Genomic DNA, 18,296 nt, shown 5'->3' with positions numbered 1-18,296 from the left:
GTTGTGTTTTGTGAGTATTTGCAGTGTTTCTGTATTTGGTTGTGTTGTGTGAGTATTTGCAGAGTGTCTGTATTTGGTTGTGTTGTGAGTATTTGCAGTGTTTCTGTATTTGGTTGTGTTGTGAGTATTTGCAGTGTTTCTGTTTTTGGCTGCGTTATGAGTATTTGCAGTGTTTCTGTATTTGGTTGTGTTGTGAGTATTTGCAGTGTTTCTGTATTTGGCTGCGTTATGAGTATTTGCAGTGTTTCTGTATTTGGTTGCGTTGTGAGTATTTGCAGTGTTTCTTTATTTGGTTGCGTTGTGAGTATTTGCAGTGTTTCTGTATTTGGTTGCGTTGTGAGTATTTGCAGTGTTTCTGTATTTGGCTGCGTTGTGAGTATTTGCAGTGTTTCTGTATTTGGCTGCGTTGTGAGCATTTGCAGTGTTTCTGTATTTGGCTGCGTTATGAGTATTTGGAGTGTTTCTGTATTTGGTTGCGTTGTGAGTATTTGCAGTGTTTCTGTATTTGGTTGCGTTGTGAGTATTTGCAGTGTTTCTGTATTTGGTTGCGTTGTGAGTATTCGCAGTGTTTCTGTATTTGGTTGCGTTGTGAGTATTTGCAGTGTTTCTGTATTTGGTTGCGTTGTGAGAATTTGCAGTGTTTCTGTATTTGGTTGCATTGTGAGTATTTGCAGTGTTTCTGTATTTGGTTGCGTTGTGAGTATTTGCAGTGTTTCTGTATTTGGTTGCGTTGTGAGTATTTGCAATGTTTCTGTATTTGGCTGCATTGTGAGTATTTGCAGTGTTCAGTTTAACAAACCAAAATAAAAGTTTAGTTTAACAAAGTAATTGTGACAGGATTAATGTTGTACAGAAGAGCTACGTTTCAATATAATAATAATATATGAATTTAATTTATACAGTGAAGAATATGCAGTAGAGCCCTGCATTTCTGCCCGAGCCCGACGGGCCCCGACTTTGTTTACTCCCCTAGGTTCGGGCTTCGGGCCAATTTTCACGCCATACCTCAAACGCGGGCCGGGCTTAGGGGCTTTTTCCTTCCTTTTATATTTTAGACATTCATTAATTAAAAGAAACAATGAGATGTGCTGCGCTGGTGGAAACAACATGAGACCATGATACTGCGGCTGTCAAGGCTTGCACAGTGTTTAGAGTATGGCGCGGGGCTGGCGCTATGCAGCGCATCGCCGCAAATGAGTCAAGCAAGCCAACACGCAAACGGTCGCAAGTGAAACTGAAAATAGGCTACGTCTTAGATGCTCAAAAACACAATCAGACTAAATGCTCTTACCAGTGCTTAGGTCGCTCTTTCTCATATTGCGGTCTTTGATCTTGAAATGAGCTGATGAATAGGCCTACCTATAACGCAGCTCATATCTGTTGCTTTCGTTGACGTGAACTCTGTTAAATGTGCATATAGCACGGGAATTGAAGATCGAATTTATATTCATTTTGTAGAGAGGTGTAAGGTAAGACAACCAGCATGTTTTTTATATTTTTTTTTATTTGTTTTGATTGTGTAGCCCGTTATGTTTGCATGCGCCGTTGCGAGCATTTGCAGCACGTGTTGTCAAACTGATGAAGGTGTTTTTTTTAATTTGCTGCAGTTTTGCATGCTTGTATTTACATGCTTTTTTCAGTTGCAGAGCGTTGTGCTCTCTCTGCCATCCTACAATCGAATGTTTATTTGCAATATATATGCATGTTTACAGTAGATAGTGGATGAAGATCAATAATCAAGTGCTTATCGTACATGTGAACTCATTCAATAGTGTTTAAAAAGCACTTAGTAACTGTTTGTGAAATCTACGAGCAATTTCTGAGTGAAAACTGTTTCTACACAATTTCTAGACAACTGTTGATTTCTTTGTTTTTCAGTCTTGATTTTGTTTTTGGCTCTACTAACGTTACAGGGAGTTCAGAAACAGTGACACACTAAAGAAATGTTAAAAAGCCTAATATGTCCTCTTTAACATGTTTTAGTCACTACATCATACTTCAATTTGTTATTTTATAGTTTTGATGACTTTTACTATTATTCTCAAATGTGGAAAATAGTCATAATAAAGAAAGGGGTGTGTCTGAACGCCTGTTCTATGTTTTTATGCGTTTTCTGGCCTAAGTTTTGTGGACGGATCTCATTTCCTCGGCTGGACGTCTTAACAAATACATCTACCAGGTTATGTAACAGCCAGTCACCCCGAGACTCTAGGAAAGACCTTGTCCGCCCAATACTTGATGTGATGTAACCATGTGGCTGAGATGTGTCCACAGGCATCTCATTCAATAAATGAACATTTAAACATTGCTTTATGTCACAAACTGGCATTTAAGAATAAAATGAAGAGGAAACAATGACGAATGAAAAGCCAAATGGTACTAATATCCCAAGACCGCTGTGTTATATTACACTCGGTCAGATCATCTGGTGGTGATATTCAGATGGGAATGATGTTTCATGGGGGAAAAATGTCTAGAGCATATGACGTCTTTATTTAACAATCAAAAACTTTAGGGCTGCAATCACTACAAATGTTGTAGACGTTCACCTCTGGCCTTGGAACGAGAATAAAACGTTATTAAATGGCAAGAGAGGCTGAACGGTTACAGATTGTCTTGGAAACATCACCAACAACATCCAGATTAAGTTTTACGAACATGGAAACCTATAGATTTGGTTACACAGCTCAGGAGTAAATGCTTAGAAACGATACACACAGCGAACTTACATTATGACTGGAAAACTCCAGTTGGCTCGCCGTGTCGTGTGACTAGACCTCACGGGGTTTTACAATGTGAACATGTACTTCAACAAGCAGCATTTATAATGTAGGACTCTGAGCAGTTCAAGGAGGATGATAAATCCACACCCATATGCTCATTATATGTCTAATATTCACAACAGACCCTAAATGTGCTCTCAGACTGTCTGGCCTTTCTTAAGTGCCATAAGAAGGTCTCACAGCTGTTGCTGACAGTGAATAAACCAAATCATGCCTTAATTAGAGGAGTTAATGATTATGTAGTGATTTAATTCTTTAAACTAATCTACTATTGTTTGTTCAACATATGAGCAGAGGGCCAAAACTAATTATGATTCATGGTAAATTAAACCCCTAAACCTAACATCATATGATCCGAAAGTTTATTATCTCTGATTAAATATTTCCCATAAGGATACATTTAAGGAATTTCAACCCAAAAAATGACGCACACACGCATTCGCGCGCACACATTGTTTTGCTATCGAAGTGAGGATATTCCATAGGTGTAATGGTTTTTATACTGTACAAACTGAACATTCTATCCCCTTACACTACCCTTAAACCTACCCATCACACACACACACTCACTCACTCACTCACTCACTCACTCACTCACTCACTCACTCACTCACTCACTCACTCACTCACTCACTCACTCACTCACTCACTCACTCACTCACTCACTCACTCACTCACTCACTCACTCACTCACTCACTCACTCACTCACTCACTCACTCACTCACTCACTCACTCACTCACTCACTCACTCACTCACTCACTCACTCACTCACTCACTCACTCACTCACTCACTCACTCACTCACTCACTCACTCACTCACTCACTCACTCACTCACTCACTCACTCACTCACTCACTCACTCACTCACTCACTCACTCACTCACTCACTCACTCACTCACTCACTCACTCACTCACTCACTCACTCACTCACTCACTCACTCACTCACTCACTCACTCACTCACTCACTCACTCACTCACTCACTCACTCACTCACTCACTCACTCACTCACTCACTCACTCACTCACTCACTCACTCACACACACACACACACACACACACACACACACACACACACACACACACACACACACACACACACACACACACACACACACACACACACACACACACACACACACACACACACACACACACACACACACACACACACACACACACACACACACACCCCTAAACCTACCCATCAGAGGAAACATTTTGCCTTTTTAATTTTTCATTTCAATTTTGAATCCTCTCGTTAGCAGTGGCTGTTTGGATTGGTGGTTCTTCTGATTAGAAAAAAAAGCCTTTAAATAATCAGTCATATTAGTCATATTTCCATGAGAGTGAATGTATTCAAAACACTGATTCCATGATTCATTTGAGTAATAGATCACTGAATCAGTGTACTGCATTCACTGCAATGGATGAACTGAAACATGGAAATGGATCAAACTTCCCAACTCCATCAGCATTTGATTTCAAATCAGATATGCTACTAAAAAATCTTGTTCTCAGAGCTTGATGCTATGAAGTAAAAAGCTAAAAAGCTAAAAAATCTAAGCAGTGTTCAAGAGGAAATGGGTTAATTTTATAATGGCAACAAAATGATCCTAGTTCAGTCCAGTCTTAAAACTGTAAACCCTGGCGATGGAGCTTGAGAAGGTTGAGAAATCAGCTGCTCAAAGCCTCCAGTTAATCTGTGTGTTTTCTGGGCTCAGTGACCGACGTCTCCATGTGGTGGTGTTTTTGCTATGTTGAGATTACGAGGGATCCGTTGAGAGCCATTATGTGCTGTTTGTTTTCTCAGCCCACGTTAGAGCCCATTCCAGTTCCCTTTGCCCTTTAAATGATTCAAAGAGGACGGGCCCCCTCGGCCCCTCAAAGCCCTTCATTAACTCTAACATCAGGGGCCAGTGACCTCATTCAGCCAGTCTAGAGCATTCAGATGGGACAACATGATGGATGCTGGGGGGAAAATGGCTAATATTTCTTCTGTAAGCTACATATAGGCTATGTTCAAAAGTTTGGGGTCAGTAAAGGTCAGTTCACACCAAGAACGATAGATATATAAGCGGCAGCAGACGATATTGTTATGTTTATTATAAGCGTGCAATGCAGTTTTGTCTTCTGCCACTTTATATGCTCAAGCTCTTCAAAGCAGGATTGATTCTGATTGGCTGTCAATGTTTTTATCGTTCACAAGCGGGGAAAAATGAATAAAAAAATCCTGGAAAACGATCTAGTTTCCACAAAAATATGAAGCAGCACAACTATTTTCAACATTGTAATCATAAATGTTTCTTGAGCAGCAAATCATCGTATTAGAATAAATTGATCAAATGTGACAGAAAAGACATTTTAAAATGTTTACAAAAGATTTATATTTTAAATAAATGTTATTTTTTTTTAAATTTCTATTCATCAAAGAATTATGAAATCCTTATTAAAATAAGAAGCAGCACAACTGTTTTCAACATTGATAATATTCATATATATCATATCAGAATGATTTCTGATTGGAGTAATGATGCTGAAAATTCAGCTTTGATCACAGGAATAAATTACATTTTACTATGCATTCAAAAAAAAATTAATAATATTTCACAATTTCAAATGTATTTTTGATCAAATAAATCAGCCTTGGTGAGCAGAAGAGACTTACAGACCACAAACCTTTGAATGCAAGCTGGGCCTCATGTGAAAGAAACGAAATGAATAAAAACATATAAATAAACTGTAGAAATGATCACATTTAGACACCACCGGCTGTCTTACCTGCAAGATCTTCTTTGGATGTGGCCATGCGTGGGGAGCTGTTCCCTGGTTCAATTTTTAGAGACAGTCTGTAATGGAAAGAACAAGCAAAAGTCTCACAAAAAACACTCAAGTTCCATGAAGCTTCAGGCTGGTGTATTTAATATTTCAAAACCAACTTATGTCTGGCTGAGGGTACAGACTTTGAGCATGAATTTAGTTGAATAGGATCTGCTATAAAAACCCAAAATAAGACGTGTTAGTGAAATCATTATTTTACCCTCAACCAACAGTGCAACCTTATAAGCACTCATACTTTTAAGTGTAAAAGATGTCACTTTGAATTTAAAGAAAGCATATCATGGAAAACAGGATTGTTCTCGCTCTTTTATATTAAAGACTATGCTGTAGTATAGACATTGAAAAAAGAACATTTCTTGATTATGATGATTGACATCAAAACTACAAGCTCATTAACATATGACCAGTTACATTTACATATTAACACCTAGTCAGTGTTCAGCTTGACCCGGCCTAATGAGTAGCGTCTCCGATTTCTTCACTTGCAAAAACAACAGATCTAACACCACTTCATCTTTCCAAATGACTTCCCTATAAAAGCCTCTTACAGGCCTCTGAGGTGAACACAGTTCACGCTCACATTTGGCTTTACTAGTCATGTACTTGACCTGGAGGAGACCTTGAGAAACCCAAACGGGATCTGCTGGGCCGATAACATTTCACGTTTTTATAGGGGAACAGAAGGGACTCATTGTTAACAATCCAATAAACTGAACTGTAATCTCTTATTTCCACACCATCAACTACGATTCACAGAATATGAATACAAAAGTAGCCTTTTTAATAGTGTTTTGGCACAATGTAAAGTGAGCTTTTGAAAGAAATGTTCAAAATAAACACACCATGCAGCGAATACGTTTCTGTAGCTCAAACAGAAGATCATGGCACTAGCAACGCCAAGGTCAGGGGTTTGATTCCCAGTGAATGCATGCTTTTGACACGCCGCTAACATCCAGTGTAGGCAAATGTCAGCCGTTAAGAGAATGAATGCTAATGGGCGTGGCCTATGGTGTGATGATGTTTAACTATTGGTCGATGTCTTGCTCTTGAGGCGGGCATATGCAAATGTATTTGCACGTGTGACGTCACAGATCCCGCAATATCAAACGAGCCATTTTTGGAGCTTGACTTAAATAAAAGCTTTGTTTATAATGAGGAGTGGTGTCAAAAGATCAAGAAAAATATGATTTCTCATGTCACTGCGCTGAAATAAAATAAAAAATTGTTACGTAAATCTATTTTATTAAATTTAGTTATTCTATCCACAGGAACTGCAGCCAATACAGAACAATTGCAACTTTACCACCCCAACATGTATAATGAAGTTAAAATAATAATAATTAAATAAATAAAACAATTTATGTACAAAAAAAAATTATATTAATTTAACATAAGAAAATTACTTAAATGATTAGTACAGTCTCTGTTATTACAGTCTCTCATCATCTTGAATGCAGCTATTGGATATTTTGTGACATTTATGACCGAACGAGATGAATCAAATCATTGAATATTTTCAGACGGCTTTGACCACCTTAACACATCTTCAGAAATGACATCCATAAAACTTCATCCAGGAAAATTAACACCATGGACACACAAAAAATAAATAACACAAGACAGATTGCCTCTTTTGATAGCCAAAGAACAAAATGAAACCGCCAAAAACAGCAACTCAACAACCTAGAACAGTGTTCTGGGGATTTGTGAAAGAAAAGATCAGATTCTTTTAGAATAACACACTGTTTTTAAGGAAGTTGAAATATTCAGAGTCAGATCACCAGTGGGTGTGGAGAATTCCCTGGAGAAGCGCTAATGACAGCGATCAATCATTCTGCTGTAATTTGCATTTAACAGCATTTCTCAGTAACGAAAATAAAAATCTTTAGTGATGAGACTTAACAGAGGTTGAGAGTTCAGAGAGCAGAAAATGTAAAACTGTTCCAAACCTTAACAAGACTACATTTTTAGGCCTCAAAGACGAGCTTCAGATGCAATGGCTGTTTCCAAACGGTAGGCAAAATGACGCTGCCTCAACAAATTCTAAAGCAGCACCACATGTATCGCTGCAGATAAGCCAATCCCAGAATGCACTGCGACAAGCTCAGTGAACTTCTGTCAGTACTGCAGAGTAGCACTAAAATGAGCTAATGCAAACTAAACATGTCTAATAAAAAGGGATTATTTCAACCATGTTTATCAGTGGATATGCACAAAACATGCATCTGCATCACATTTACACAACCTAATAAGAATTTTTGGTAACACTTTAGTTTAGGGTCCAATTCTCACTATTAACTAGTTGCGTATTTGCATGCATCTTACTATGATATTGGCTGTTTATTAGTACTCATAAGCACATATTAATGCCTTATTCTGCATGATCATATTCTACATCCATTAATCCTACCCAATACCTAAACTTAACAACAAGCTTACTTACTATTAATAAGCAGTAATTAGGAGTTTGAGGCAATAGTCGTAGTTAATAGTTAATAGTAATAATGAGGAACCTAAACTAAAAGTGTGACTGAATTAAGCATAGTATTGAGCAAATGATTAATGTTCATAAAGCTCTGCTTTAAACCATACAGCACTACAAAAGTAACTTCTATAAAAAATGTTTTTCCTAATTTTGTTACACTGTTGTTATACAGTGCACCCGGAAGGTACTCACAGCGCTTCACTTTTCCCACATTTTATATTACAGCCTTATTCCAAAATGGATTAAATGAATTATTTTCCTCAAAATTCTACAAACAATACCCCATAATGGCAACGTGAAAGAAGTTTGTTTGAAATCTTTGCAAATTTATAAAAAAACAAACAAACAAACAAACAAAAAATCACATGTACAAGTATTTACAGACTCTGCTCAATACTTTGTTGAAACACCTTTGGTACCAATTGCAGCCTCAAGTCTTTTTGAGTAGAGTAGCTCTCAAGCTTGGCACACCTATTTTTGGCCAGTTTCTCCCATTCTTCTTTGCAGGACCTCTCAAGCTCCATCAGGTTGGATGGGGAGCGTCGGTGCACAGCCATTTTCAGATCTCTCCAGAGATGTTCAAACGGGTTCAAGTCTGGGCTCTGGCTGGGCCACTCAAGGACATTCACAGAGTTGTCCCGTAGCCACTGCTTTGTAATCTTGGCTGTGTGCTTAGGGTCGTTGTCCTGTTGGAAGATGAACCTTCGCCCGAGTATGAGGTCCAGAGCGCTCTGGAGTAGGTTTTCATCAAGGATGTCTCTGTGCATTGCTGCATTCATCGTTCCCTCGATCCTGACCAGTCTCCCAGTTCCTGCCGCTGAAAATCATCCCCACAGCATGATGCTGCCACCACCATGCTTCACTGTAGGGATGGTATTGGCCAGTGCCTGGTTTCCTCCAGACATGACGCTTGCCATTCAGGCCAAAGAGTTCAATCTTTGTTTTATCAGACCAGAGAATTTTGTTTCTCATGGTCTGAGAGTCCTTCAAGGTGCCTTTTGGCAAACTCCAGGCCGACTGTCATGTGCCTTTTACTGAGGAGTAGCTTCAGTCTCGCCACTCTCCCATACAGGCCTGATTGGTGGGGTGCTGCAGAGATGGTTGTTCTTCTGGAAGGTTCTCCTTCCTCCACAGAGAAATGCTAGAGCTCTGTCAGTGTGACCATCAGTTTCTTGGCCACCTCCCTGACTAAAGCCCTTTGCCCAGATCGCTCAGTTTGGCTGGGCGGCCAGCTCTAGGAAGAGTCCTGGTGGTTCCAAACTTCTTCCATTTACAGATGATGGAGGCCACTGCGCTCATTGGGACCGTCAATGCTGCAGAAATGTTTCTGTACCCTTCCCCAGATCTGTGTCTCAGAGGTCTACAGACAATTCTTTGGACTTCATTGCTTGGTTTGTGCTCTGACATGCACTGTTAACTAAGGGCGTTTTCACACCTACCTTGTTTGGTCCGGATTTTCGGACTTTTCAGTTTGGTCCGAATCAAAATTGCAGGTGTGAAACCTCCCCCATACCACGATCCGGACCAAACAGACGAAATTTGGTCCGACGAAAAGAGGTAGTCTCGGTCCGGATCAAACTGAACAAAGGTTCGGTTCGTTTCTAGTGTGAAAGCATTTTCTGTATGGTTCGGACTTTCAGACCATTTACAGGAAGTTCCTGTTTATGTTTAAATATTATAACGTTATTTTTAAATTCAATCTAGGCTACATTGATTATGAAAAGTGAAAATATGCGCAATATGTCAGTAGACAAAGTCAGAAATAATTTTGAACGAAATTTTGTATGATTTTGCTTAGAAAGCATTTCTTTAATGGGAATTTCGTTTTGTATAAATTATATCTTAATTTTAATCAACTTTTAAGAAGATAATTGTCTGGATTTAATAAATAAGAAGCAAATAGTCTCTAGCAGACAATAATCACGGGAGCGATCACATGCTTTACACATGAACTTGAGCGCGTCTCAAATAAACCGAAACTCAGCAGCTACTTGCCTCACAAACATGAGAAATATGTGTATATAAAGCTTGAAATGTCCACTTTTAAACGTAACGAATAAAAAAATAGTAAAGTAATGCGCACTGTTCAATAGTGGCAACCATGATATGCGTCCGTTCATTCAACTTGTCAAAGACGCTGATGTCAGACGCACGTCCGTTTACAAACCAATCAATGTCCAGATGAAGCCCACATAGATGATGACGAGTGGACGCAAGTGCGTCATGTAAAGCTCTTTAGTGCGCTGCAATGTGAAACCAAACCAAAACTAACCGAATATATAAAAAGTATCAAAACATGAACTTCGGTTCGGACCTTGGTGCGGACTTTCAGGTGTGAAAACGCCCTAAGGGACCTTATATAGACAGGTGTGTGCCTTTCCAAAGCATGTCCAATCAACTGAATTTACCACAGGTGGACTCCAATCAAGTTGTAGAAACATCTCAAGGATGATCAGTGGAAACAGCACCTGAGCTCAATTTTGAGTGTCATGGCAAAGGCTGTGAATACTTATGTACATGTGATTTTTTTCCTTTTTGATTTTTTAATACATTTGCAAATATTTCAAACTGACTTCTTTCACGTTGTCATTATGGGGTATTGTGCAACAACAAAAAAATTGCATAGGTAAAAAAAAATACGATTTAACAAGAAAATTACATAACAGTTATCAGTACAATATGTGTTATTGTTTATAACAATAAATACATAAACTTCACATTAGTGATTTGCTCACAGTCATCCTTATTTAACATCCCACATTATCTACTCGTTAACAAATTGTATAAAAGGGATCTTATTGATTTCTTTAATTAAATGGCAACACTTCACAATATGATATCATTAGTCAACATTAGTAAACTACTTTAGTTTTCAAGAACTAAGAATGAACAAAACTTCTACCGCATTTATTAATCTTACTGCTAATTTCAACATTTACTAATACATTAAGGAAATCAAAAGTTGTATTGTTAACATTACTTCATGCACTGTAAACTAACATGAACAAGCAATGAACGACTATTTTTATTAACTAACATTAACAAATACAGTAATAAATGTTTTGCTCATTATTAGTTTGTGTTAACAAATAATACTTTATTGTAGAGTTACCAATTAAATATGTACTTTTTCCAAGATTTTCCAAGATTACAACACATTTCTTCAAACTATTAAAAGGAGGAAAGTCTGCATGCTAAAGCATAAACATGTTTAGTCTGTATTAATGATAAATCTATAAGCATTTACAAATACACTCTTAAAAAAAGTTATTTTATTGGCATTGAGGGTTCCATGAAGAATCTTTAACATCCATTGCACAAAATGTTCTTTTTAGTGGAAAAAGGTTCTTAAGATTTATAATAAAAATGTACTAATAATAAATACATAATTTTAAGAATATTAACTGAAAGGTAGGAACCAATTACCGCTGTGAAAACCCCATTTGGGAAGCTTTATTTTCAAGCGTGTACATTTACATGGTAAATGTGCAAAACTTCTACACATTAGAAATAATTCCGGACTGCTCATTCTGCAGCCTCTGTGTCTGGTGGGCGAAGTTCATTTTCCACCCTGGTGCATGTGTAGTGTTTCCAGACCGGTGGACCTGCGATGCTAAAGCCCTAGAGCCACACGCTTCTTTCATGTTCACAACCCATCCAGAATACTGGCACTGGAACAGAAAGTGAGATGGCCTGTGGTGATGAGGAAGGCTGGGGTTTGTCGGGCCAGGATACAGCCAGTAGGATGATGTCAATTCTGGATGAACTTCAATAGCCAACCCTACGGTTTCCATGCGTTCGGGTCGTAACGGGGTCACAGACGAAACGTCACCATGGAGACCACATGAGAACCGCCGACAATCATCACGATCCACTTGCACTTTTTATCTCTTTCTGGAGATTTGGACTTTAGCCCATCTCACCCGCAATAAAACAGCCCTGAGCTGTGCAAAAAACACCCTGGAGACTTCAGATAGAGCAAACCACAAATAACACTCATGACAGATGCTCAGAGTTCCTTTGCTGTATAAACAGAGCTGGATCAGCCACTAAAATGTATTATTACAGGGCTCAACAATAAGGAAGACCTGATGGCTTGAATAAGGTCAGATGACAGAAGGGTCACAGCGAGTGCTGCACTGTAACTACAACTAATGTTGAATACGTACTTGTGTTTTTTGATGCCTAAACTTCAGACAACGCACAACTAAATTGTATAACGTTGTATTGAACCGCAATGTATTGAACGTTGTTGTGGCAAGTTGCTTAAAAACAACATCAAGGTAATGCTATCTTACTGACAAGGTTTTGTTGAAATTACAAGAATTACTTAGTTTGGAAGTTAAATCAGGACTGTTTTCCTACTCGTATAAAATATAAAAATACATACAATCATCGGCCACTTTATTAGGTACACATGTTCAGCTCATTTATTCAAATATCTAATCATCCAATCACATGCAACTCAATGCATTTAGGCATGTAGACATGAGCAAGAGGATCTGCTGCAGTTCAAAGTCGGGCTGGTCTGAGTATTTTCAGAACCTCAAAAAAGCTGAATGGCCAGACTGGTTCAGCTGATAGAAAGGCAACAGTAACTCAAATAAGCTTTCATTACAATCAAGATCTGTAGAAGAGCATCTCTGAATGCTCAACACGTCCAACCTTGAAGCAGATGAGCTCCAGCAGCTGAAGACACACCGGTGCCACTTCCGTCAGCTGAGAACAGCAAACTGAAGCTACAATTCACACGCGCTCATCAAAACTGGACAATAGAAGATTGGAAAACTTTTGCCTGGTCTGATGAGTCTGGATTTCTGCTGTGACATTCAGATGGAAGTATTCTGGAATCTCGTATCAGTGGTTCAGACTGCTGGTGCTGCAATGGTATAATGGGAATTTTCTCGGCACACTTTGGGGCCACACTTTAGTACCAATTGAGCATTGTTTAAACACCACAGCTGACCTGAGTATTGTTTCTGATCATGTCCATCCCTACGGTGTACTCATCTTCTGATGACTACTTATAGCAAGATAACACACCACAAAGCTCAAATCATCTCAAACTGGTTTCTCAAACATCTCAGTGAGTTCACTAAACTCAAACGGCCTCCACAGTCTCCAGATCTCAATCCAATAGAGCAGCTTTGAGATGTGGAGGAACAGGAGATTCACATCATGGATGTGCAGCCGACAAATCTGCAGAAACTGAGTGATGCGGTCATGAAAATATGGACCAGAATCTCTGAAGAATGTTTCCAGCACCTTGTTGAATCTGTGCCATGAAGAATTAAGGCATTTCTGAAGCCAAAAGTGTCCAACCCGCTACTTGCAAGTGTACCTAATAAAGTGGCCTAACTGTAAAAACCTAACTTTAAGTGCAAAATATAAACATGTTTAAAATATAAAAATGCATATATAAAAAAAAAAAAAAAAAAAAAAAAAAAAAAAAATTGTATAAAGCACTAAATGGTTTGGCTCCCCAGTACTTGAGCGAGCTCTTAACACATTATACTCTTTCACGTCTACTGCGGTCTCAAAATTCTGGCCAGTTGATAACACCTAGAATATCAAAATCAACTGCAGGCGGTTTATCCTTTTCCTATTTAGCACCCAAACTCTGGAACAGTCTTCCTAGCAGTGTTCGGGAAGCAGACACACTCTGTCAGTTTAAATCTAGACTAAAAACACATCTCTTTACTATGGCATAAACATAAAACATTTTTAATTTATATTATTCAAATCAGTTAAATGATTGTTAGGCTGCATTAACTAGGTCAGCCGGAACCGGGAACACTTCTCATTACACCTGATGTACTCGTTACATCATAAAAAGAATGGCATCTACGCTAATGTTAGTCTCTCTCGGTTTACTGCAGTCAGCCGGATCCGGGCCGTATCCAGATCAGATGGTGGACCTGCGCCTAGACATGACCAAAGCATCCCTGAAGTGTCTGCAGAGGCCGTGTCAATTAGACTCCCCCTGAAATTGCCTCATCGACACGGCATCCTCTATAAACCCGTCTTCGACATGATGACTAGGATCTTTTCACGAGCTACTCCCTCTAACCCTTGGTTATCTGATGTTATTCGTGAACATCGGACGACACTCAGGGCAGCAGAGAGGAAATGGCATAAATCAAATCACCCATCAGATCTAGCTAAGTATAAGTCTTTGCTCTCATCCTTCTCGAATGAAGTACATGCAGCTAAATATTCTTATTTCCAATACAAAATCAGCAGCACCTCAAACTCACGCACACTATTCAGAACATTCAACTCTCTGCTCTGCCCTCCTCCTCCACCCCCCACCACCTCCCTATCTCCAGACGACTTTGCACAATTCTTCACAAACAAAACAACAACTATCAGCAATCAGTTCTCACCCCCACACACTGTGGATTTTAGATTAGCCACTTCCACGACCGAACATACTCTCTCCTCATTTTCCACACTCACTGAGGCCGAAGTATCTAAACTTCTCCTCTCCAGCCATCCTACCACCTGTCCTCTCGATCCCATTCCCTCACACCTCCTTCAAGCCATCTCTCCTACTCTCCTTCCTGCACTCACACACATCATCAACACATCGCTCTGCACTGGCACTTTCCCTACCACTTTCAAGCAGGCTCGGGTAACTCCACTGCTTAAGAAACCCACTTTAAACGCATCACTCATAGATAACTACAGACCTGTCTCTCTCCTGCCATTCATAGCAAAAACTCTTGAACGAGTTGTTTTCAACCAGGTTTCATCCTTCCTCTCACAGAATAACCAGCTGGACTCGAACCAATCCGGTTTCAAAAGGGGCCACTCCACAGAGACTGCATTACTGTCGGTCACCGAAGCCCTGCGGATAGCTAAAGCTGAGTCCAAATCATCAGTCCTTGTCCTCCTTGATCTATCTGCTGCCTTTGACACGGTAAATCATCAAATTCTTCTGTCCACCCTCTCATCACTGGGCATCACAGGGACTCCGCTCCATTGGTTTGAATCTTATCTCACAGGTAGGTCCTTCAAGGTTGCCTGGAGAGGAGAGGAATCCCAAGCGCATCAACTGACCACGGGGGTTCCTCAGGGCTCAGTGCTTGGACCGCTCCTTTTCTCCATTTACACTACTTCATTAGGTCCCATCATACAGGCACATGGCTTCTCATATCACTGCTATGCTGATGACACTCAGCTCTACCTTTCATTCCAACCAGACGACCCCACAGTAGCTGCACGAATCTCCAGCTGTCTGGCTGACATCTCTGCATGGATGAGTAAAAATCACCTACAGCTCAACCTGGCAAAGACTGAGTTCCTCATCTTTCCCGCCAGTCCCACTATGCAACATGACTTCACCATCCAGCTAGGTGCATCCCTGATCTCCCCTTCAAAATCAGTCAGAAATCTTGGAGTTACATTTGATGACCAGTTGTCCTTCAGAGAACACATTGCTAAGACAGTTCGCTCTTGCAGGTTTGCGCTCTACAACATCAGGAAGATCAGACCGTTCCTAACAGAACACGCAACACAGCTTCTTGTCCAGGCCCTGGTTATTTCTAGACTTGACTACTGCAATGCGCTTCTGGCTGGACTCCCCTCTTGTGCGATCCAAACACTTCGAATGATCCAGAATGCAGCGGCACGTCTGGTCTTCAACGAGCCCAAAAGGACCCACGTCACACCACTCTTCATCTCTCTACACTGGCTACCACTCGCTGCTCGCATCAAGTTTAAGTCGCTGACGCTTGCCTACAGAGCCACCACGCGCTCAGCTCCTGCATACTTTGACTCGATTCTACGTCGCCACACCCCCACCAGAAGCCTTCGTTCAGCTAAGGAGCGAAGGCTTGTGGTACCATCACAGAGAGGCAAAAAATCCCTCTCCAGAACATTTTCATTCAACGTTCCCAGCTGGTGGAATGATCTGCCCACTGCCATCTGAAATGCGGATTCATTGACAACATTCAAAAGTCAACTAAAAACTCATCTCTTCCGTGAGCACTTAACCTCCTATAAAAAAAAAAAAAAAAAAAAAACCTTTCCTTTCCTCTTTTCCTCCTCTTTCCCGCCCTACTCTAGCCTGTGCTACACTGAGAAATGTACACGGACCAAGTATTTCAGGCACTTGTTGCGCTCACTCGACTCTTCACGACCAATCGCTTATTGTACCCCCAAGTTGTAAGTCGCTTTGGATAAAAGCGTCTGCTAAATGCATAAATGTCTTTTAGAATATTCCTATCTACAAATTGCCTCATCAACACAACATCCTCAATAAACCCATCTCTGGCGCGATGACTCCGATCTTTCGAATATTCCTATCTAAAAATTGCCTCACCGACACAGCATCCTCAATAAACCCATCTCTGGCGCGATGACTCCGATCTTTCGAATATTCCTATCTAAAAATTGCCTCACCGACACAGCATCCTCAATAAACCGTCTCCGGCATGATGACTCCGATCTTTCAAATATTCCTATCTAAAAATTGCCTCACCGACACAGCATCCTCAATAAACCCATCTCTGGCGCGATGACTCCGATCTTTCGAATATTCCTATCTAAAAATTGCCTCACCGACACAGCATCCTCAATAAACCGTCTCCGGCGTGATGACTCCGATCTTTCAAATATTCCTATCTAATAATTGCCTCACCGACACAGCATCCTCAATAAACCCATCTCCGGCGTGATCTTTAGAATATTCTTATCTAATAATTGCCTCATCGACACGACATCCTCAATAGACCCGTTCTCTGGCGTGATGACTCCGATCTTTCGAATATTCCTATCTAAAAATTGCCTCACCGACACAGCATCCTCAATAAACCGTCTCCGGCGTGATGACTCCGATCTTTCAAATATTCCTATCTAATAATTGCCTCACCGACACAGCATCCTCAATAAACCCATCTCCGGCGTGATCTTTAGAATATTCCTATCTAATAATTGCCTCACCGACACAGCATCCTCAATAAACCCATCTCCGGCGTGATCTTTAGAATATTCCTATCTAATAATTGCCTCACCGACACAGCATCCTCAATAAACCCATCTCCGGCGTGATCTTTAGAATATTCTTATCTAATAATTGCCTCACCGACACAGCATCCTCAATAAACCCGTCCCCAGCGTGATGACTCCGATCTTTTATAATTTTCCTAAATAATAATTGCCTCATCGACACAGCATCCTCAATAAACCCATCTCCGGCGTGATGACTCCGATCTTTCGAATATTCCTATCTAAAAATTGCCTCACCGACACGGCATCCTCAATAAACCCGTCTCCGGCGTGATCTTTAGAATATTCCTATCTAATAATTGCCTCATCGACACGACATCCTCAATAGACCCGTTCTCTGGCGTGATGACTCCGATCTTTCGAATATTCCTATCTAATAATTGCCTCACCGACACAGCATCCTCAATAAACCCATCTCCGGCGTGATCTTTAGAATATTCCTATCTAATAATTGCCTCACCGACACGACATCCTCAATAGACCCGTTCTCTGGCGTGATGACTCCGATCTTTCGAATATTCCTATCTAATAATTGCCTCACCGACACAGCATCCTCAATAAACCCATCTCCGGCGTGATCTTTAGAATATTCTTATCTAATAATTGCCTCACCGACACAGCATCCTCAATAAACCCGTCCCCAGCGTGATGACTCCGATCTTTTATAATTTTCCTAAATAATAATTGCCTCATCGACACAGCATCCTCAATAAACCCATCTCCGGCGTGATGACTCCGATCTTTCGAATATTCCTATCTAAAAATTGCCTCACCGACACGGCATCCTCAATAAACCCGTCTCCGGCGTGATCTTTAGAATATTCCTATCTAATAATTGCCTCATCGACACGACATCCTCAATAGACCCGTTCTCTGGCGTTATGACTCCGATCTTTCGAATATTCCTATCTAATAATTGCCTCACCGACACAGCATCCTCAATAAACCCATCTCCGGCGTGATCTTTAGAATATTCCTATCTAATAATTGCCTCACCGACACAGCATCGTCAATAAACCCGTCCCCAGCGTGATGACTCCGATCTTTTATAATTTTCCTAATTAATAATTGCCTCATCGACACAGCATCCTCAATAAACCCATCTCCGGCGTGATGACTCCGATCTTTCAAATATTCCTATCTAAAAATTGCCTCACTGACACGGCATGATGG

At 40.3% G+C, this 18,296-nt stretch overlaps 1 protein-coding gene across 2 annotated transcripts in view; it reads right to left on the bottom strand.

Moving 5' to 3' along the window:
* Window positions 1–18,296, bottom strand: part of LOC307125795 (ras-specific guanine nucleotide-releasing factor RalGPS1) — a 269,981-nt gene that overhangs the window by 35,138 nt on the left and 216,547 nt on the right. For both annotated transcript variants that reach the window (XM_079815915.1, XM_079815914.1), the window contains exon 11: window positions 5,567–5,634. In XM_079815915.1, the coding sequence (XP_079672041.1) occupies window positions 5,567–5,634 (68 nt within the window). The remainder of the gene's footprint in view (window positions 1–5,566; window positions 5,635–18,296) is intronic.

This window comes from Gobio gobio, assembly GCF_949357685.1.
Source record: "Gobio gobio genome assembly, chromosome: 4".
Lineage (NCBI taxonomy): Eukaryota > Metazoa > Chordata > Actinopteri > Cypriniformes > Gobionidae > Gobio > Gobio gobio.
Note: the sequence above shows the minus strand (reverse complement) of the source record. Positions and strands in the feature narration are given on the sequence as shown.